At 38.0% G+C, this 24,647-nt stretch overlaps 1 protein-coding gene across 1 annotated transcript in view; it reads right to left on the bottom strand.

Moving 5' to 3' along the window:
- Positions 1-862: 862 nt before the first annotated feature.
- Positions 863-24,647, bottom strand: part of CLEC6A (C-type lectin domain containing 6A) — a 31,659-nt gene continuing 7,874 nt past the window's right edge. The window contains exons 4-6 of the mRNA XM_002752315.7: positions 23,839-23,984; positions 4,916-5,031; positions 863-3,846 (exon numbers count right to left, since the gene is read on the bottom strand). Of these exons, the coding sequence (XP_002752361.3) occupies positions 3,702-3,846; positions 4,916-5,031; positions 23,839-23,984 (407 nt within the window). The 3' untranslated portion in view covers positions 863-3,701. The remainder of the gene's footprint in view (positions 3,847-4,915; positions 5,032-23,838; positions 23,985-24,647) is intronic.

Below are 24,647 nucleotides of genomic sequence, written 5' to 3'. Positions count from 1 at the left end.
TCCTAGGGAGTTCTCTATGACTACTTATCTCAGAAGGAAAAAAAGCTTTGTTTTCACATGGTTGTGCTCATTATTTGGCACTCACTAAAGGAACACAGTTTAAAGTTATAGCTCTACTCAGAACTAGCTCAGGAAGCCTGTGAAAAGTGGAAACCTTCTCACTGAAAATAACTTCAAATTGTGCATCTGATGGTTGACTTTGCCTAGAAGAAAAGAGGCTTGAGGTAAAGATCTGTATCAATTCACAGTCAGTGCCTGGTGGCTTGGCTGGGTGCTCAGGGACGTGGAAACAACAATGTTGCTGAATTAATATCAAGCATGTTTGGGAAGCAGGTATGAAGTTATACCTCTCAGAACAGACTCAGAATGTGAGGATACTTGTTAATCCATGTGAATACTCTCCACTGAGGAGGAGGTTTCCTCATTGTATGCTTTGTTTTCTTGTTATGTAATAAATCAGAATGAAAGCAGTCCTAAATAAGCCTAACCCATTATCCTCACCAATTGTCTAACACAGTTTAGCTTTTCTTGTCTGAATTAATTCAAGGCCATAAAGAAAATATAATAAACTCTTAAAAGTATTATAAAATGCGTATGTTGCATTCTTTAAATAAAATGTAGTAAGAAATTTTCAAAATAGAAGCCAAACCTTGTCTAGTCTCATAAAAATTTTAAAACACTATACTAAATAACTCCTAGATGAAGAAAAAGTCCTTCCCACGACTACTACTATGTAAAAATGAGAAATAATGAGATTATTAAAATTTAAAAGTTCTGTTGGGTTAAAGTAATACCCAAAGTAAAAATATAGCCTTTAATGCTTTATTTGAAAAAAATAGACTGGAGATCAATGAATTCCTTTATATTAATTTATTTTAAGAAGCTAGATAAGATTAAAATAAATTCAAAGAGTGAAGGATCAATTAATAACAAAAACATCCATTAATTAAATAGAATAAAAGTGCATACCATCAGGAAAGCTGACTCTCTTTTTTAAAGGACATTTAATATAACTTTGACAAGCTTGATCAAGTTAGAAGAAGAAAGATACATTTAAAATTAATTAAAACTAAAAATGCTACACATTTTTAGATGCAAGGGTAGATTAGAATTATATACATACACTATTCACAGATTAAATCAACAAATTTAATATGAAATAGATGATTTTCTTAAAAAAAAATTCTAAATTAACTAAGAAGGGTTAGAAATCCTAAGTCTCAAAATCACAGAAGAAAAGAAAAATATGGTCAAAAAAGTAGTCTTAAACAGAGAGCAGGTCTAGAGAAATTTACAGATAAATTTAACTAGTTCTAAGAAATATACACTTACATTATGGGAAAATTTAACCAAATCATTCAGAGAATGAAAAATGAAAAATATTCTGACTCATTTTTTATGAAGCTAGCATAAATTGATTCCAAACTAGGATAGCACCAAAAGGAAAAGTATGCACCATCTCACTTAAGAATAGTAATGTTTAGGTCAAATATAGCTATGTATTTAAAGAATGCTATGGCACAACCATACTGGATCTAGTCAATCAGCACTCACATCCATTCCCACTTCCTTCATTGTGCCTGCCAGTGCTTCAAAGTTGGGAAAGCCATGAACAATATTTTTAAGACTCTTTTTCAATTATGTTATTGATGCAAATTTGGAACCATTAAATTCAATAGCATGAGATGTGGGAAGTAAAAACAAAGCAAGAGCTAATTTCTTGCTTGTGTTTCTGCCTGATGATCAAGATCATAAATGGTGACTTTCCAGATGTACTTGTTACAGTTAGATGGAGTATGTAGTGTCTAGCCACCAGCTTCATTATGGTAATGGTGGCATGAAGACAAAGACAATGCCTTCTGGATCCTGGGAGCACAACTTCACTGTAATCTTGAACGCAAAGCTCTAAGTCAAGAACCCCAAACTTGCATTAATCTAGCCCCAATGGATTATTTTTCATATTTACACTTTGCACAATAGCATACTAATCATTATTTTATTTATTTATTTATTTTTGAGACAAAGTTTTGCTCTTGTCTCTGAGGCTGTAGTGCAATGGCACGATCTCAGCTCACTGCAAACTCCACCTCCTGGATTCAAGTAATTCTTCTGCCTCAGCCTCCCAAGTAGTTGAGATTACAGATGCATGCAACCATGCCTGATTATTTTTTGTATTTTTAGTAGAGATGGGGTTTTGCCATATTGGCCAGGCTGGTCTCAAACTCCTGACCTCAGATGATCCACCCCACTCAACTTCCCAAAGTGCTAGGATTACAGGCTTGAGCCACCATGCCCGGCCTGATCATAATTTTAGATTCATCCTATGCTATCCTCTTTACACTCTTGTTTCATTTTGTTGTTGTTGTTGGATATTTATATTAACTTTACTGCCCAATAAAAAATCTAGAATCTTAGAACACCTCTCCATTTTAATACCATATGTCATAGATCTTGAATCTCTCCCAATACAGCATCTTTTTGGATGGTATTTATGCAAGGAAAATGTATATTTATGTACTTTCCAAAGCAGTTGTACAAAGTTAAACACAAATCAGTAATGTAAGTAGTCATCAATTTATATTTCCTCCAACTTTTGGAATTATATTTTTTAATTTTACCATTAAAATTGACATAAAATGATGTATTATTGTCTTGACTTGCAGTTATTACATTATGAATGAAGCTGAGCATCTCTATAAAAACATGTTTATTGTCTGTATTTCCCCATCTATAAAGTGTTCAAATATTTTGCTCATTTTTTGTGTTCTTCTAACTGATTTGTAATAGATGTTTATATATGTTTGGCATTAATATTGTGTCAGTTTTAAGTGTTTAAAATATCTTCCTCCAGTCATTTAAATTTAATTTTCTTAATAATGTTTTGATGAACTGAAGTCCATAATTTTAGTATAGGACATTTTTTAAATTAATTTAATTTTTACTACACTTAATTTTTGGTATCTTTTTAAAAAAATTTTGCTGTGATAGCCTACAAGATGGCCCTTGGTGATTCTCACATTCTGGTATTCATGCCTTTGGGTAGTCCCATTCTTTATTATATCAGATCTGTTTTATGCAACCAATGGGGTAGAGCAGAAGTTATGGTCCATAACTGCTGAGTCTAATTCATTAAAGACATTACTTTCACTTGTTTTTTTGGATCACTTGTTCCAATGCAGCCGGCCACTATATTGTAAGGAGATTCAGTTAGCCCTCCCGAGAGTTCCACATGGTGATATATTGAGGCCTCCTAGCAATGGCCAACACCAAGTTGCCAGCCATGCAAGTGAGCCATCTAGAACACAGATCTTTCAACACTTCTCAGGTCTTCAGATGATTGCAGTTCTCAACCAAAAAGATTTCTTTATGATATTTTGAGGAAGAAAGGTCATCATTTTCAAAAGATACTGCCTTATAAATCTTCTAACAAACAAAATAGTACAGTCTCTGAAACAATACATGTTGGGTAATGAAGTATGAAGAAAGAGCAAAATGAAAAACAAGTGAAAGAATGGAAGAAAGAGGAAGAGCTCATTCTATCATTAGTGGAAAAGAGGAAACTAGAATAAGATTGATTACAGGGAGACAGGTATCTTTCCATTTCTATGAACCTCTATAACATAAGGATTATGTGTAAATTACAGGAAGAAATTATTTCATGATAGGTTTCAGTTTTGAAATGCCAGTGAAAGAAGTTCCACTCATAGATAAATCTTATTCATCTCGCATATTGCATTTCTTCTAGATTCACAGAGAACATCATTCCATCCCCATCCTTTAGGTTTCCAGAAGACTATTGAACCACATTGCTCTTCAGAATGATTGGGTTCATTTGTGTGCCAAAATCTAAAGGAAAACAGAAAGGTAGATACACGTCTTCAATGAATGCATGATGAATGATTAGAAAGTATGTAAGTTTGGGGTGAGCAGAGTCGGATTTAGGAAGAGAGTACATTCCATTAATTGTTCCTTCTTTTCATACTGCTCTCCTCAAAGCTTCAAGTATGGACACATACTTTTAAACTTGCTTCTTTAACATTCTCCTGGCAAAAGTTTTATGAGATGTTTTATTCTTAGGTCTTTCTGCAGCAATCTTTTTCCTTTCTACAGACCCTTTATCCTGACTGAGGTTATTAAATAATTTCCTTCTTACTGACATGTAATAAAGAGACTATCTATCTCCTTACATCTGTGTATCTAATCACCTTCCTAACTGTCTTTATTCTCATGGCTCTGCCTTAAGTGAATGTGTGGATGCCTGAGTCTGGATGTAAAAGTTACCCTGCCTCCAGGGAATACATTCTGGATAAAGACCGGGAGATTGCACATAACTTTTGGAATTACAAGACCTTGTCTTGATACTCACTCATTTTGATCTTGGGAAAGTAATTCAATATCCCCAGGTATTAAATTCCTCATCTTTAAAAATGGGAATTATAATAAGGTCTCTAAGTAATTCACAAGATATTGGAAGAATCAAATAAGATAGTGTATAATTGAATTCTTTTTTTAAAGCCACAGGTAAATAGTATTATTATGTAAAATTGTACATAGTTCTGATATTTTAAATTTTATTATTTAGAGATAAGTTTAAGTGTCGACTTGTGTTTAAAGTCAGCAAAATGGTAGTTTTGAGCACCATCTCTGGAGTCAGATGGACATGGGGTTGAAATCCAGTTTCTCATCTTAATAGTTTATTGATTTGGGGCAAGTTATCTAGTTTTTCATCCGTAAAACTAGTTCAGAAAAAGAGAAGTTTTCATGAAGTTTAAGTGAGATAATCCATATCCTTAGTAATGCTTAATAATTGTTAGATCCTGTTATCATCATAATTATCAGTATTAACATTATTAGTCACTCCTAACAAAATTTCCCCAGATTTTCCATGTAAACAAGTCCCCAGTTGTGCACTCACCTGACATTTTTCTCAAAAGGTGTCTTATCAATCCATTGCCAATTATTATTACCTTGTGGGTCTGAAAGCCCCAGAAAATAGGACAATGACTCATTCAGCTGTTGGACAATGAAATTCTGCATGAAGGAAAAAAAGGAGTCAAAGACTTTGGTATTTCCAGATTGAACAGAGTAAAGATTCCTTATAGCCTTCAGAGCTACTCTTTAGATGAAAACACAAGGTGCAAGGAGTGCATGATGGCCTACTGACCAAGAGTACAGCCCTAAACCACCAACATTATTACAGGGAAGAGACAGTCCTAATACAAGAGTTCACATCTCAGAATTTCATTCTTTTCTTTACCAAGAAACAGAATTGTCTTTAAAATTACATAAATTTATTTTTTGTGTTTTCAATCTTTTTTAAAAATTTTATATGTTTGGATGGTGTAATTATTAATTCTATGTGTCAACCTGACTGGACCAATGGGTGACCAGCTGACAGTAAGGGTGTTTTCAGATGAGATTAGCATTTGAATTGGTAAGCTCAGTAGTAGATTGTCCTCTCCAGTGTGGGTATTCATCAACCAATCTGTTGAGGGCCTAAATAGAACAAAAGGCAGAGGAAGGAGGAATTCATCCATTTTTTTATTCCTTCCTACCTGCCTGCTTGACCTGAGACATCGGTCTTTTACTGCCCTGGACTAGGATTTACACCATTGGTTCCCCTGAATCTCAGGCCTTTGAACTCAAACGGGACCTACACCACTGGCTTTTCAGGGTCTCCTATTTCCCGATGGCAGACTGTGGGACTTCTTAGCCTCCATAATCATGTAAGCCAGGTTTTTTCATATAAATTTATTCATATATAGAGAGAGAGAGTTTTTCTGGAGCTCGTTAACTACTAAGATATGTTCCATGTTAATTTTCTATTGTTTTTCAGTGAAATTGCATCCGGGTTCTTAAAATACAAATTTGTACTTCCCTAGAAAGTAGCAAATTATTTGGAAAAGTTAAACATAATAGAGAGCTTACTAGGTTTTAACTACAGTTCATTTATATATTTCATAAAAAATAATTCTTTCCATCTTTCCAATTAGGCTTCTAAAATGTCTTTAGATATGTTCAGATTGTTTTGCTATAGGTAATTTTATTAAGGCCAATGAAAATTAATTTTGAATTGAACCTGAAGGCTTAAGAAGCATTTGTTGTGTATTTCCCTGAGACATTCTGACAAAACTAATATTCCAGGGTGGGGAGAAGTGCTTCTCAGCCAAAGATGTTACATACTACATCAGAAAGTTTTTCTGACATTAATTTCTATTTTTAAAAGTATCTGCTCAAAAGAACAAAGCCATATACATCACATTACCCAGCTTCAAACTATATTATAAGGCTATAGTAACCAAAATATTAGAGTAGTGGTACTAATATAGACACATAAACCAATGGAACAAAATTGAGATCCTAGAAATCAAGCCAAACAACTGTAGCCATCTGATGTTTGACAAAGTTGACAATAGCAAGCAAGCAATACAGAAAGGACTCCCTATTCAATAAATGGGGCTGGATAGCTGGGTAATCATATGCAGAAGAATGTAACTAAATCCCTAGCTTTCACCACAGACAAAAATTAACCCAAAATGGATTAAAAGTTTAAATATATGACCTCAAATATAAGAATCCTGGAAGAAACCCTAGGAACCACCTGTGGACATCAGCCTTAGGAAATAATTTATAACTAAGTCCTCAAAAGCAATTGCAACAAAAACAAAAATGCCCAAGTGGGACCTAATTAACTAAAGTTCATCTTAGCAAAAGAAACTATCAATGGAGCAAAGAGACCACCTATAGAATAGGAGAAAATATTCACAAACTACACATCCAACAAAGGTCTAATATCCAGAATCTATAAGGAGATTAAACAACTGAACAAACAAGAAACAACCCCATTTAAAAATGGGCAAAAGATATAAGTAGAAACTTGTTAAAAGAAGACATACAAGCAGGCAACAAATATATGAAAAAATACACATCTCTAGTCATCAGAGAAATGCAAACAAAAGCACTGTGATATAATCTCACAGCAGTCAGAATGGCTATTCCTTTAAAGTCAAAAACAACAGATGCTTGAGAGGCTAGTGAGAAAACAGAACACTTATATACACTGCTGGTGGGAATGTAAATTAGTTCAGCCTCCATGGAGAGCAATTTGGGGATTTCTCGAAAAACATAAAACAGAAGTGCTATTCAACCCAGAAATCCCATTACTGGGTATATATTTAGCAGAAAATAAATAATTTGACCAAAGAAAGTATGTGCTTATATGTTCATTGCAATAGCATTTGCAATAGTAAAAACAGGGAATCAACCCAGGTGCTCATCAATGGTGAATTGGACAAAGAAAATATAATATATATACAAAATGGAATACTACATCATCATTACAATGATTTAAATTGTGTTCTTTGCAGCAACATGGATTCGACTGGAGGCCATTATCCTAAGTGAATTAACACAGAAACAGAAAACCAAATACCACATCTTCTGACTTATAGAAGTGGGAGCTAAATACTGAGTACTCATGGATATAAATGTAGCAAAAATAGATACTGGGGACTAGTAGAGAAGGAAGGGAGGAGAATGGAGTGGGGCAATGGTTGAAAAACCAACTATTGGGTACTATGCTAAGTACCTGGGTGACAGAATCAATTGTACCCCAAACCTAGGCATTGCATAATATACTCAAATAACCAACATGAACAAGTACTTCCTAAATCTAAGATAAAAGTTGAAATTATTTTTTACAAGTACATGATCCACTGATGTCAATAAGATGGCAGAATAGAAACCCAATGCCCTAGTTTCCCCGTTAAGACACTGACTTAACAATATGTGAACCAAACTACCTTTGGGAACTTCAGAAAATAGTTAAGAAGTTGTCCAAATAGGAACAGCTCTGCAGTGCAGTTCCAAGTAAGAACAATGCAGAGTGTGGGTGATCACCATATTTCCAAACAAGTTTTTACTGCCCACAGACCAGGAGATTCCCGGGCTGAAAAGTGCCACGAGTTTACAGCATAGTTGTTTCAGCACTGTGGGTCTCCATGCAAAAACTCACACAAATCTGGGTGGCCATTTCAACTGGCACCTAGAATGCCGGGGAGACAGAGCCGCCCATTCTACTGATAAAGAGGGGGCTGAAACAGGGAGCCAGGTGATCTGGCTTGTCAGGTATCACCACCACAAAGAAGACCAGAAATCTGAAACGGTCTGGATTGAGAGTTTTGCAGCAAGCACAGTGATGGTCCAGCTCGGTGGGGGGAAGGGTGACTGCCATTACCGAGACAGTCCACCACTACGAAGGCAGTCCACCATTATTGAGGCAGTCCATCATTACCAAGGAAGTCCACCATTACTGAAGCGGTCTGCCATTACTGAGGCAGTTCTAACTGTACCTCTGTAAACAAAACCACAAGGAAATTTACACAGTAGCTAGGCAGAGCTAGTGGCAGCTCAGCAACACCTCTGCTGACAGACTGTGACTAGACTACCTCTTTGCTAGGGAGAACCTCTCTGAGAAAGGACAGCAGCACTTCAGGAACTTAAAAATAAAGCCCCACCTTCTGAGGATGGGGCACCTGGGCGAAGAGATGGGTATGAGTCACACTGCAGCACACTTAAACGTACCTTCCCAGCAGCTCTGAACAGAGGAACAGAGCTCCCAGCACAGCACTTGAGGTCCCTTAAGGGACAGACTGTCTCCTCAAGCAGTTCCCTGACCTCTATATATCCAAAGAGACACCTCATAAAGGAGAGGTCTGGCTGACATCTGGCAGGAACCCTTCTGGAACGAAGATAACACAAGAAGAAACTGGCAGCAATCCTTACTGTTCTGCAGCCCCTGCAGCAAAGAGGTTTTTCCCCAGGCAAGCAGAGTCTTGAGTGGACCTTCAGCTGTCCTGCAGCAGAGAGAACTGACTATTAGAAGAAAAATTTAAAAACAGAACAAAATAGCTTCAACATCAACAAAAAGGATGTCCACTCAGAGACCTCATTCAAAAGTCACCAACTACAAAGACCACAAATAGATAAAGCAACTAAGATGGGAAGAAACCAGTGCAAAAAGTATGAAAACACCAAAAACCAGAACATCTCTTCTCCAAGGGATTACAATTTATCACCAGCAAAGGAACAAGGCTGGACGGAGAATGAGTCTGATGAATTGACAGAAACAGGTATCAGAAGGTGGGTAATAACAAATTTCTCTGAACTAAAAGAACATGTCCACCGAGCTGGACCACTAGCCAGGTTAATAAAAAAGAGAAGAATCAAATAGATGCAATAAAAAATGATAAAGGGGTTATCACCACTGATTCCACAGAAATGCAAACTACCATCAGAGATTTCTACAAACAACTCTATATATATAAACCAGTAAACCTGGAAGAAATGGATAAATTCCTGAACACTTGCTTGAAACACTGAATAGACCAATAGCAAGGGCTAAAGCTGAGGCAGCAATTAATAGCCTACCAATCAAAAAAAGTCCAGGTCCAAATGGGTTCACAGCCAAATTCCACCAGATGTACAAAGAGAAGCTGGTATCATTCCTTCTGAAACTATTCCAAACAATACAAAAAGAGGGAATCCATCCAAAATCATTTTATGAGACCAATATCATCCTGATACCAAAACCCAGCATACTCAACTAAAAAAAAAAACTTCAGGCCAATATCCATGATGAATGTAGATGCAAAAATCTTCAGTAAAATGCTGTCAAACTGATTGCAACAGCACATCAAAAAGCTTATCCATTACGATCAAGTAGGCTTCATCCCAGGGATGCAAGGCTGGTTCAACATATGCAAGTCTATAAACATAATCCACCACATAATCAGAACCAAAGACAAAAACCACATGATTATCTCAATAGATGAAGGCCTTCGACACAAGTCAACAGCCCTTTATGCTAAAAACTCTCAGTAAACTGGGTATCAACAGAATGTATCTCAAAATAATAAAAGCTATTTACAACAAACCCACAGCCAATATTATACTGAATGGGCAAAAACTGAAAGCATTCCCTTTGAAATCTGGCACTAGACAAGGATGCTCTCTCTCACCACTCCTATTCAATATAGTATTGGAAGTTCTAACCAGAACAATCAGGCAAGGCAAAGAAATAAAGGGTATTCAATAAGGAAAGAAAAAAGTAAAACTGTCTCCATGTGTAGATGACATGACTGTATACTTAGTAGACCCCATCATCTCAGCCCAAAATCTCCTTAAACTGATAAGCAACTTCAGCAAAGTCTCAGGATACAAAATCAATGTGCAGAATTCACAAGCATTTCAATACACCAGTAACAGACTAACAGAGAGCCAAATCAAGAGCAAACTCCCATTCACAATTGCAACAAAGTGAATAAAACACCTAGGAATACAACTAACAAAGAATGTAAAGGACCTCTTCAAGGAGAACTACAAACCACTGCTCAAGGAAATAAGAGAGGACACAAATAGATGGAAAAATATTCCATGCTCATGGTTAGGAAGAATCAATATTGTGAGAATGGCCATACTGCCCAAAGTAATTTAGACACTCAATGCTATCCCTATTGGGCTACCAATAACCCTCTTCACAGAACTGGAAAAAATCACCTTAAACTTCATATGGAACCAAAAGGGAGCCTGCATAGCCAAGACGATCCTAAGCAAAAAGAACAAAGCTGGAGGCATCATACTACCTGACTTCAAACTATACTACAAGGCTACAGTAATCAAAACAGCATGGTACTGATACCAAAACAGAGATACAGACTAATGGAACAGAACAGAGGTCTTGGAGGCAACACCACACATCTACAATCATCTGATCTTTGACAAACCTGACAAAAACAAGCAATGGGGAAATGATTCTCTGTTTAATAAGTGATGTTGGGAAAGCTGGCTAGCCATGTGCAGAAAACAGAAACTGGAACCCTTCCTGACACTTTACACTAAAATTAAATCCAGGTGGATTAAAGACTTAAATATAAACCTAGCACCATAAAAACCCTAGGTATCAATAGATACCTAGGGTTTTTTTGTTTTTGTTTTTGTTTTTTTGTTTCATCCATTTTAATACATTCAAGAATACTTACTAGAACAACATTGAAAAGTATCATCAGTCAGCAGAAGCCTGGGATTAAGAGAAATAGAAATGCGACTGGCCCTTTTGCAGTAAAGCTTGTGCTTGAAGGAGAAGAGGCAAACTGGCTTCCCAGAGGCTTCATGCCATGTGCCGTAGGACTGAGAGCATCTCCAAATGTCACTTTAAACATGTGTGACCATCTATAGTCACTGCTGAGGCCCAGTGTTCTAAGGATTTTATTAGACAAGGCAAAAGGCACCCTCACCTGCAGATCTGCATGCAAACCTTCCCCAGGGAGGGGCCTGAGCAAAGCCTCCAGACAGGCAGGGCCAGGCCCTCCCCATGCCCATCCTCTTTCCCTGTAGCTGACCCCAAGGCCTGATGCTGGGCCCAGGAGACTCCCAAGGGAAAACACAGATATAGCCCATCCATCCATGGCCACTTTCCTAGGCAAAGAAAGAAAACCTAGGCAAAACCATTCAGGACATAGGCATAGGCAAGGACTTCGTGACTAAAATACCAAAAGCATTGGCAACAAAAGCCAAAATAGACAAATGGAATCTTATTAAACTCCAGAGCTTCTGTACAGCAAAAGAAACAATCATTAGAGTGCATCAGCAACCAACAGAATGAGAAAAAAAATTGCAATCTATCCATCTGACAAAGGGCTAATATCCAGAACCTACAAAGAACTAAAACACATTTGCAAGAAAAAAACAAACAAACCCATTCAAAAGTGGGCAAAGGACATGAACAGATATTTTTCAAAAGAAAACATATATGAGGCCAACAAACACATGAAAAAATGCTCATCATCACTGGTCATTAGAGAAATGCAAATCAAAACCACATTGAGATACCATCTTATGCCAGTTAGAATGGCGAGCATTAAAAAATCTGGAGACAGATGCTGGAGAGGATGTGGAGAAATAGGAACACTTTTACACTGTTGGTGAGAATGTAAATTAGTTCAGCCATTGTGGAAGACAGTGTGGTGATTCCTCAAGGATCTAGAAATAGAAATTCCATTTGATCCAGCAATCCATTTACTGGATCCAGCAATCCATAGACTGGACAAGGAAAGTGTGGCACATATACACCATGGAATACTATGCAGCCATAAAAAACAATGAGTTTGTGTCTTTTGTAGGGACATGGATGAACCTGGAAACCTTCATTCTCAGCAAACTGACACAAGAACAGAAAATCAAACACTGCATGTGCTCTCTTATAGGCAGGTGTTGAGCAATGAGAACACATGGACACAGGGAGGGGAGCATCACAAACTGGGGTCTGTTGAGGAGGCTAGGGAAGGAACAATGGGGGGTGGGGAGGTTGGGGATGGATAACAGGGGGAGAAATGCCAGATATAGGTGATGGGGGGATAAAGGCAGTAAACCACATTGCCATGTATGTACCTATGCAACAATCCTGCATGATCTGCACATGTACCCCAGAACATAAAGTACAATTTAAAAAAAAAGAAAGAAAAAAGCCAAGAAATCACATTGAAGCAGTTAAGAAAGTCTGCTGCATTTACTTACCATAGGCCCTCCTCATACGAGGCACTACACAAAGCAATAGAGAAAAAACTTTCATCTCCAAGCATCTTTTTTGGAAGGGAAAGAGAAGAGTGAAACAAGCATCAACTTTCTGGCTTTCCAGGGGTCTGCCTTAGGAACTGGTTTCTGTCACACCTAATTCAGACCTCTAATGGCAAACACAACATATTGGGGATATTTGGTAGCTGATGAGAACAAAAACAAGCATGGCAGCTTATTACTGCTCCAGATCGACTGGAACTGCATTTAGACACCAGGTAAAGCAAGAGACGGCAAGCTTCTACAAATAAAACCTGTGTAAATTACTTTATCTGGAAAAGTACACACACAGGTCCAGAGAAGATGCAGCACCAGAAAAAATTTGAGAGACTCCTAGAATCTATACTCAGGCTGTTTGGTGAAGGTCTATACAAAGCCAGACAATAAACACCAGAAAAGGTGTTTTTTTAAATGCCTAAATATAAACAGAAGCTCTCAAGACATACAATGAAACAGAAAAACAAGGCTAAATTAAAGGAACAAAGTAGATTTCCAGGCACTGGACCTAAAGAAAAAAGATTTATAAATAACCTAACAAAGACTTCAAAGTTACTATCATAAAAATCTCAATGAGTTAAAAGACTACACAGGTGGAATACTAAACAAAATCTGGAAAATAATGCACAAACGAAATGAGAATATCAACAAACAGGAACTATTGATTTTTTCAAAAATATACTGAAACTGAAGAATCCAATAAATGAATTTAAAAATTCATGGTTAACAGAAAACTTGATCAAGTGAAGAAACAATCAGTGAACTTGAGGACAAGTCATTTGAAATTATCAGGAGCAAAAAGAAAAAGGAATGAAGAAAAGTAGAGAGAGCCTAATGATTTGTGGAAGCCATGAAGTTGACCAATATATGCATTGTGGGAGTCATAGGAGGATAATTTTTTAAAAGGGGTGGGGGAAGAAAACCTATTTCAAGAAATCATGGCCAAAAACTTCCCAAATTTTGTGAGAGAAATGGGCATACAAAATTCAAGAAGCTCAAGTACAACTAGAACAAATCCAAAGAGACTCATACTAAGATGCATTTAATCAAACTGTCAAAAGTCACAGAGAAATAATGTTAAAAGCAGCAAGAGAAAAGTGCTCATTATGTACAAGCAAGCTCCCATAACTATCAGCAGGTTTCTCAATGAAACCTTGCAGGACAGAAGGGACTGCAATGATATATTAAGATACTGAAAGAAAAAAAACAGCCAACTAAAATTTGTATCTGGGAAAACTATCATTAAAAACTAAAGAAGAGGCTGGGAGTGGTGGATCACATCTGTAATCCCAGCACTCTGAGAGGCTGAGACAGGTGGATCACTTGAGGCCAGGAGTTCTAGACAAAACTGGCCAATATGGTAAAAATATAGCCGGGTGTGGTGGCACATGCCTGTAATCTCAGCTACTCGGGAAGCTGAAGCACAAGAATCTCTTGAGCCTGGGAGGCAGAGGTTGCAGTGAGCCAAGATGACACCATTGCACCCCAGCCTGGAAAAAAGAGGAAGATTCTGGTTCAAAAAAAAAAATTAAGAATTTCCCAGATAAACAAAAGTTGAGAGAATTCATTGTCACTAGATCTACCCTAAAACAAATGCTAAAGGGAATCCTTTAAGTTGAAGTTAAAGACTGATAGATAGTCATGAAAACATATGCAAGCTTTCTGGTAAAAGTGAATACATACATAAATACAGACTTCTGTAATATTATAATGTTAGTGCATGAATCACCTTTAATTCTGGAACAGAATTCAATTGACTTGCCCACAAGTTTACTGATTCTTTCTTACATTCTTCTAATATATTTCTTTAAAATGTATTAAAGTAACTATAAAATCTATTTTAATGGAGGCATGATGTAAAAATAAGTAATTTGTGACACTAGTAACATAAACAAGGGGAGGATATCTGCGGGATAGAGAGATTTTTTTTTTTTTGAGACAGAGTTTCACTGTTGTTACCCAAACTGGAGTGCAATGGCGCAATCTTGGCTCACCGCAACCTCCGCCTCCTGGGTTCAGCCAATTCTCCTGCCTCAGCCTCCCGAGTAGCTGGGACTACAGGCACATGCCACCATGCCCAGCTAATTTTTGTATTTTTAGTAGAGACGGGGTTTCACCATGTTGACCAGGATGGTCTCGATCTCTTGACCTCATGATCCACCCGCCTCGGCCTCCCAAAGTGCTGGGATTATAGGCGTGAGGCACTGTGCCCGGCCAATAGAGAAATTTTTTATACAACTGAAGTTGTTATCATCTTAAAATGGTTATAATTTTAATAACTTTAGTATGTTTTATGTAATCCCCATAAGAATAACAACAACGAAATACTTATAGGAGATACACAAAAGGAAGTGAGAAAGGAATCAAAACTACTACTCTAGAAAAATCAATGAAACACAAGAGATAGAAACAGACTCAAGATGGCTCTGTGAGAACAACCTAGGATTGAAGCTCGTGGTCAATGCATGAAGGGGGTGAGTCAGGGCTGCATTTCCAGACGGATATTTGTTGCCCACAGAACGGGGAAATTCCTAGGTATAGAGGAGACATGGGACGCCAGGCAGAGGTTTTGGCTGGTGCAGCCAACTGCCGGTGCAGCGGCGGCCTGCGCTGTTGCGGCCCTACACAGTTCTCCGCACAAAGCACACTCGACCAGGTGCCCTGTCGGGCGGCAACATGAGACTTGGAAGGGCTGAACTTGAGACTGAACAGGACTTGGACAGTGAGCCAGCCCAGGAGATTCCAGGGTGACAGCGTTTGGGGTAGCGCAGTGGGACAAACAAAACGGCATTCCAAATGCTCCCCGTGGAGGGGTTCCCTGAGGTCGCAGCTCCATGGGGGAGGGGTGTCCGCCATTACCAAGGCAAACCGCCCCTACTGAGGTACACGCCCATTGCTGACGCAGCCTGCCATTGCCGAGGCAACCTGCTAAAACAGAGAGACTCCACCACAGGGCGTAGCCCGTGGCAACAGGGCAGAGACCGCAGCAGAAGGGCAGAGCCTGCAGCAACAGGGCGAACCTCACACCAGCAGGGCGGAGCCTCGGCAGGCAAATAGTGACTAGACTGCCTCCTAGCTGGGAAGGACAGCACAGCAGACACTCACAAGGAAAGCCCCAACCCCCCCAGACAGAGCATCTGAGAAAAAAAGGGTTTTTTTATGAGTTATGTTGCAACAGAATTAAACATAGCAGCCTAACAGCCCTGAATGAACATCAGAGCTCACAGCTCAGCACTTGAGCTCCTATAAAGTACAGACTGTCTCCTCAAGCAGCTCCCTGACCCCTCTACATCCAAAAGACTGACATTTGGCAGGCATCATTCTGGGACAAAGATAGCAGAAAAACAAACTGGTAGCATCCCTCACTGTTCCGCAGCTGCTATAGGTGCACCCCAGACAAGGAGGACCTGGAGTGGACCTCAGCAGTCGTACAGTAAAGGGGCTAGACTGGTAGAAGGAAAACCAAGTCACAGAAATACTTCATCATCAACAATCTGGGTGTCCACTCAGAGACCCAATCGAAAAGTCAGCAACTACACAGATGACAGGTGGATAAATCCACACAGACGGGAAGAAACCAGCGCAAAAAAAGAGGAAAACACCTGAAACCAGAACACCTCGCCTCCTGGAAAGGACCAAAACTCCTCACCAGCAAGGGAACAAAGCTGGATGGATAATGACTGTGACGAAAGGACGGAATTAGACTTCAGAAGGTGGATAATGAGAAACTTTCGTGAGCTAAAAGATCATGTTTTAAATCAATGGAAAAAAACTAAGAACCTTGAAAAAAGATATGAAAAAAGATTTGAGGAAATGATAACAAGAATGGATAACTTAGAGAGGAATATGAGTGAATTAAAGGAGCTGAAAAACACAATACGAGAACTTCGTGAAGCATGCACAAGTTTCAATAGCCGAATTGACCAAGCAGAAGAAAGAATATCAGAAGTTGAAGATCAACTCAATGAAATAAAACGAGAAACCAAGATCAGAGAAAAAAGCACAAAAAGGAATGAACAAAATCTCCAAGAAATGTGGGACTATGTGAAGAGACCTAACCTACGTTTGATAGGCATACCAGAATGTGACGAAGAGAATGAATCCAAGCTGGAAAATACTCTTCAGGACATTATCCAGGAAAATTGCCCCACCTAGCAAGACAGGCCAACACTCAACTGCAGGAAATACAGAGAACACCACAAAGATATTCCGCAAGAAAAGCAACCCCAAGGCACATAATCGTCAGATTCAACAAGGTTGAAATAAAAGAGAAAATATTAAGGGCAGCCAGGGAGAAAGGTCGGGTCACCCACAAAGGGAAGCCCATCAGACTCACAGCAGATCTCTCGGCAGAAACTCTACAGGCAAGAAGAGAGTGGGGGCCAATATTCAACATCCTTAAAGAAAACAACTTTCAACCCAGAATTTCATATCCAGCCAAACTGAGCTTCAGAAGTGAAGGAAAAATAAAATCCTTTGCGAACAAGCAAGTACTCAGAGATTTTGTCACCACCAGGCCTGCATTACAACAGCTCCTGAAAGAGGCACTACACATAGAAAGGAACAACCAGTACCAGCCATTCCAAAATCACACTAAATGCTAAAAAGCATCAACATAATGAAGAATCTACAACAACTAACGGGCAAAACAGCCAGCTACCATCAAAATGGCAGTATCAAATTCACACAGAACATTATTAACCCTAAATGTAAATGGGCTGAATGCACCAATCAAAAGACACAGACTGGCAAATTGGATAAAAATCCAAAACCCATCAGTGTGCTGTATCCAGGAAACCCATCTCACACGCAAGGATACACAAAGGCTCAAAATAAAGGCATGGAGGAAGATTTATCAAGCAAATGGAGAGCAAAAAAAAGCAGGAGTTGCAATTCTCATCTCTGATAAAATAGACTTTAAAGCAACAAAGATCAAAAGAGACAAAGAAGGCCATTACATGATGGTAAAAGGATCAATACAACAAGAAGAGCTAACGATCCTAAACATATATGGACCCAATGCAGGAGCACTCAGATACATAAGGCAAGTTCTTAACAACTTACAAAGAGACTTAGACTCCCACACAATAATAGTGGGAGACTTTAACACTCCACTGTCAATATTAGACAGATCAACCAGACAGAAAATCAACAAGGATATCCAGGGCTTGAACTCAGACCTGGAGCAAACAAACCTGATAGACATTTACAGAACTCTCCACCTCAAATCCACAGAATATACATTCTTCTCAGCACCACATCACACCTACCCTAAACTTGGCCACATAATTGGAAGTAAAGCACTGCTCAGCAAATGCAAAACAATTGAAATCATAACAAACAGCCTCTCAGACCATAGTGCAATCAAGTTAGAACTCAGAATTCAGAAACCAACCCAGAACCACACAGCTTCATGGAAACTGAACAACTGGCTCTTGAATGTTGACTGGATACACAACAAAATGAAGGCAGAAATAAAGAAGTTCTTCAAAACCAATGAGAATGAAGACACAACATGCCAGAATCTCTGGGACACATTTAAAGCAGTCTCTAGAGGAAAGTATATAGCAATAAGTGCCCATATGAGAAGAATGGAGAGATCCAAAATCGACACCCTATCGTCAAAATTGAAAGAGCTAGAGGAGCAAGATCAAAAAAACTCAAAACCCAGCAGAAGACAAGAAATAACTAAGATCAGAGCTGAACTGAAGGAGATTGAGACACGAAAAATCCTCCAAAAAATCAATAAATCCAAGAGCTGGTTTTTTGAAAAGATCAACAAAATAGACAGACCACTAGCCAGATTGATTAAAAAGAAAAGAGAGAACCACCAAATAGAGGCAATAAAAAATGATAAAGGGGAAATCACCACAGATTCCACAGAAATTTAAACCATCATCAGAGAATATTACAAACAACTCTATGCACATAAACTAGTAAACCTGGAAGAAATGGATAAATTCCTGGACTCCTGTGTCCTCCCAAGCCTAAACCAGGAGGAAGCTGAAACTATGAATAGACCAATAACAAGGTCAGAAGTCGAGGCAGCAATTAAGAGCCTACCACACAAAAAAAGCCCAGGTCCAGATGGGTTCACAGTCAAATTCTACCAGACACACAAAGAGAAACTGTTACCATTCCTTCTTAAAGTATTCCAAATAATCCAAAAAGAAGGAACCTTTCCCAAATCATTCTATGAGACCAATATCATCCTGATACCAAAACCCAGCAGAGACCCAACAAGAAAAGAAAACTTCCGGCCAATATCCATGATGAACATAGATGCAAAAATCTTCAATAAAATATTGGCAAGCCGATTGCAACAGCAAATCAAAAAACTTATTCATCATGATCAAGTAGGATTCATCCCGGGGATGCAATGCTGGTTCAACATACGCAAGTCTATCAATGTAATTCACCACATAAACAGAACAAAAAACAAAAACCACATGATTATCTCAATTGATGCAGAGAAGGCATTTGACAAAACTCAACAGCCCTTTATGCTAAAAATCCTCAATAAACTCGGTATTGATGGAACGTATCTCAAAGTAATAAAAGCTATTTATGACAAACCAACAGCCAACATCATACTTAATGGGCAAAAACTGGAAGCATTCCCTTTGAAATCCGGCACTAGACAAGGATGCCCTCTGTCACCACTCCTATTCAATATAGTACTGGAAGTTCTAGCCAGAGCAATCAGGCAAGAAAAAGAAATAAAGGGTATTCAAATAGGAAAGGTGGAAGCCAAATTGTCTCTATTTGCAGACCACATGAGAGTATACCTAGAAGACCCCATCGCCTCAGCCCAAAAACTCCTGAAACTGATAAGCAACTTCAGCAAAGTCTCAGGATATAAAATCAATGTGCAAAAATCACAAGCCTTCCTCTACACCAATAACAGACTTAAAGAAAGCCAAATCAAGAATGAACTGCCATTCACAATTGCTACAAAAAGAATAAAATACCTTGGAATACAACTCACAAGGAACGTAAGGGACCTCTTCAAGGAAAACTACAAACCACTGCTCAACGAAATCAGAGAGGACACAAACAGATGGAGAAACATTCCATGTTCATGATTAGGAAGAATTAATATCGTGAAAATGGCTATACTGCCCAAAGTAATTTACAGAATCAATTCTATCCCCATCAAGCTACCATTGAGTTTCTTCACAGAACTGGAAAAAACCACCATGAACTTCATATGGAACCAAAAGAGAGCCCGCATAGCCAAGTCGATTCTAATCAAAAAGAACACAGCGGGGGGCATCACACTACCGGATTTCAAACTATACTACAAGACTACAGTAATCAAAACAGCATGGTACTGGTATCAAAACAGAGATATAGACCAATGGAACAGAACAGAGGCATCAGAGGCAACACAACATATCTACAACCATACAATCTTTGATAAACCTGACAAAAACAAGCAATGGGGAAAGGATTCCCTGTTCAACAAATGGTGTTGGGAAAACTGGCTAGCCACGTGTAGAAAGCAGAAACTGGACCCCTTCCTGACACCTTACACTAAAATTAACTCCAGATGGATTAAAGACTTAAATATAAGACCTGGCACCATAAAAACCCTAGAGGAAAATCTAGGCAAAACCATTCAGGACATAGGAGTAGGCAAGGAATTCATGAACAAAACACCAAAAGCACTGGCAACAAAAGCCAAAATAGACAAATGGGACCTAATGTAACTCCACAGCTTCTGCACGGCAAAAGAAACAGTCACTAGAGTGAATCGGCAACCAACAGAATGGGAAAAAAAGGTTGCAGTTTACCCATCTGACAAAGGGCTGATATCCAGAATTTACAAGGAATTCAAACAAATGTACAGGAAAAAAACAAACAAGCTCATTCAAAAATGGGCAAAGGATATGAACAGACACTTTACAAAAGAAGACATACAAGAGGCCAACAAACATATGAAAAAATGCTCATCATCACTGGTCATTAGAAAGATGCAAATCAAAACCACATTGAGATACCATCTCATGCCAGTTAGAATGACGATCATTAAAAAATCTGGAGACAACAGATGCTGCAGAAGATGTCGAGAAATAGGAACACTTTTACACTGTTGGTGGGAGTGTAAACTAGTTTGAACATTGTGGAAGACAGTGTGGCGATTCCTCACGGCCTTAGAAATAGAAATTCCAATTGCCCCAGCAATCCCATTACTGGGTATAGATCCAAAGGACTATAAATTGTTCTACTATAAGGACACATGCACACGAATGTTCATTGCAGCACTGTTTACAATAGCAAAGACCTGGAACCAACCCAAATGCCCATTGATGATAGACTGGATTGGGAAAATGTGGCACATATACACCATGGAATATTATGCAGCAATCAGAAATAATGAGTTCATGTCGTTTTTAGGGACATGGATGAATCTGGAGAACATCATTCTCAGCAAACTGACACAAGAACAGAAAATGAAATACCGCATATTCTCACTCATAGGTGGGTGATGAAAAATGAGAGCACATGGACACAGGGAAGGGAGTACCAAACACTGGAGTCTATTGGGGGGAAGAGGGGAGGGACAGTGGGGCGGGGGAGCTGGGGAGGGATAGCCTGGGGAGAAATGCCAAATGTGGGTGAAGGGGAGGAAGGCAGCAAAACACACTGCCATGTGTGTACCTATGCAAATGTCTTGCATGTTCCACACATGTACCCCAAAACCTAAAATGCAATTTAAAAAAAAATCAGTTATCCCAATGACAAAGGCACTTCAAGTGCAAAGTTTCATTCAATCTTAAAGCAAATCTAAGATCGTAATAACATGTAGTGCTCATTTTTCATATGAGCTAAATGACTTGCCTAGGATTATACAACTAGTAAGAGAAGACTTAAGACTTAGATTTAAATATTATTTCATTAATACCACAGGAGTTTCATAAGACTTTAGTAGCTTTTCAAAACACAATAAAATATTGGGAAGATCCCCAAAAAAAAAGCAAAATAAATAAAGTAGCATAAAATACTTAGGAATAATCTTAACCAAGAAGGCAAAGCACTTGTGCTATAAAAACTATAAAACACTGATAAAGGAAACCAAAGAAGACACAGATCAATGGAAATACATCTCATGTTTATGGACTGGTAGAGTTAATATAGTTGAAATGCAATCTAATAATTCAGTGTGATCCCTACCATAATTCCAATATTACTTTTTGAAGAAAGAAAAAAAATTCTAAAATTCATATGGAATATTACAAAATCCCTACTTCCAAAATAACCTTGAAAAAGAACAAAGTTGGATGCCTCACACTTCCTGATTTCAAAGTATGTTCCAAAGCTACAGTAATTGAAACAGTGCAGTGCTGGCATAAAGACAGAGATAGAGACCAATGTAAGAGGATAGAGAGTCCAGTAATAAACCCTCACCCATATGGTCAAATAATCTCCAAAATGTGCCAAGACCACACAATGGGGAAAGAACAATCTCTTTAATAAATGGTGCTAGAAATACTGAATATCCACAGGCGAAAGAATCAGGTTGAATCCTTACCCAACATCATATACAGAAATTAACTCAAAATGTTTTAAAGACCTAAACAAAGGACTAAAACTAAAATTCCTGGAAAAAACATAAGCAAAAAGATTCATGACATTGAAATTGGCAATGTATTGGATATGAAATCAAAACCACGGGGAGCAAAAGCAAAAAAAAACAGAAAAATGGAACTCCATCAAACTAAAAAATTTCTACAAAGCAAAAGAAACAATGAACTAAGGAAAAGACAGCCTATGAAATGAAAGAAAATACATGCAAATCATATATCTGGTAAGGAGTTAATATCAAGAATATATAAGGAATGCCTCTAACTCAACAACAATAAAACAAATGACCCAGTTAAAAAGTGGGCACAGGACTTGAATAGACATTTCTCCAAAGAAGATATACACACTATCAACAGTACATTTAAAATGTTGCTCGGCTGGGTGTGGTGGCTCACACCTCTAATCCCAGCACTTTGGGAGACTAAAGCACATGGATCACAAGGTCAGGAGTTCAAGACCAGCCTGGCCAAGATGGTGAAACCCTGTCTCTACTAAAATACAAAAATTAGCTGGGCATGGTGGCAGGCACCTGTAATCCCAGCTACTCAGGAGCCTGAGGCAGAGAATTGCTTGAACCTGGGAGGTGGAGGTTGCAGCGAGCCAAGATCACTGCCACTGCACTTCAGCCTGGGTGACAGAGCAAGATTCCGTCTCAAAAAAAAAAAAATGTTGCTCAACATTACTGATTATTAAAGGAATACAAATCAAAATTACAATGAGATATTACCTCATCCATTAGGATCGCCACTATTCAAAAAGCAAAAACAAAATAACAAGTGTTGACAAGAATGTCAAGTGAGACCCTTGGGTACTCTTGCTGGTGATATTAAATGGCACAGTCAGTATCAAAATAGTATGAAGGTTCCTCAAACAATTAAAAATAGAACTACCATGTGATCCAGAAATCCAATTTATGGGTGGGTATATATCCAAAGAATTGAAAACAGGAGCTATAAAAGATTATTTGCACACCCACATTTATGGCAGAATTATTCAGAATAGCCACAGAGTGGCAGCAACCTAAATGACAATTAACAGGTAAATGAATGGAAGTGTGGCATCTTAATGAATTCTCACCACAAAAAAGGAGAAAAAGAAGGTTAAATATATGAGGTATGGATATATTAATTAGCTTGATTGTGGTAACCATTTCACAATATATATGTATATCAAATCATCACAGTGTACACCTTAAATAAAACAAAGAAACAAAAAGAAAGTGTGAGATGCACATACAATGGAATGTTATTCAGCCCTGGAGTGAAAGAAAGTCCTGTCATATACTAGAACATGGATGAATCTTGAGGAAATTATACTAAATAAAATAGGTTATTAAAAATGATACATACTGTATAATTTCACTTATATAAAGTGTTTAAAATAGTCTCATAGAAACAAAAGTAGAGAAGTGATTCACAGGGCTTTCAGGAATGGGGAAATGGATAATTGCTGTTCAATGGGTGGAGCGTTTCGTTTTGCAAGATGAAAAAGTTCTAGAGATCTGTTACACAGCAATGTGAAAATAGTAAACACTACTGAACTGTACACTTCAAAATGGTTATGAGAGTAAGTTTTATGTTATGTTTTTTCTGCAATTAAATAATTTTAAAACGAAAACAGTACCTGTTCTGCTTCCGTGTTAATCACAAGCAAATGCGCTCCCATCTCAGCACAGTTCTGCTCACTCTTAGACCAAAACTTCTCTTTACTAGAAATGAAATAGCAACTGGAACCAAATGACTTCCAAGAAGCTGGGCAACATCCCCAGGCTATTTTTGTGTTACATGAAAAAAAAAGTGAATGCAAGATGAGATAAATAAGATTAATGATCTGTGGTTGCTTTCTACAGACAGTTTCTTAATTCATGTTTTTACTGTTTCCTGAATTATATAATTTGGGGACCCAGAATTGATTTCAAATAAACATTCTTTAGCATTAAGTCCTCAGTATGTATTAAAGTTACCTGCAGAATTTCTCTGGATTTTCTTCAAAAAAAAATTACGATTGAGTTTTGTTTTTCATGTCCCTTATGCATTGTGAGCACCAAGTCCTCCTAGAGTTTTAAATGACTAACACAGATGAACCTAGAAATCCAGTTCTGCTCAGTAATCTTGCACAAGCCACAGGGCCTTAGGTTTTTAAAATGATAACTCACAGGTTAGTTATGAGAATTAGAATTATGCCTCTTTAGAATTCTGGCTCCTCCATTTATCAGGTATGTCTTTGAGCAAATTTGTAACCTCCTTGAGCCTCAATTATTGCATCTCCAAAATGGAGATAATAATAGAGCCAACCTCACAGGGGGATTTAATCACATAATAAGTATAAAGCATTTTTTAAAAATGCTTAACATAGAATAATTGCTCAATAAATGTTACCTATTACTAATTTTCACACCATATTAAGTGCTTAAGCATCTTAAACAATTAGCA

The sequence above is a fragment of the Callithrix jacchus genome, chromosome 9 (assembly GCF_049354715.1).
Source record: "Callithrix jacchus isolate 240 chromosome 9, calJac240_pri, whole genome shotgun sequence".
Lineage (NCBI taxonomy): Eukaryota > Metazoa > Chordata > Mammalia > Primates > Cebidae > Callithrix > Callithrix jacchus.
The sequence above is the reverse complement of the archived record's forward strand: the minus strand, read 5'-3'. Positions and strand labels throughout refer to the sequence as shown.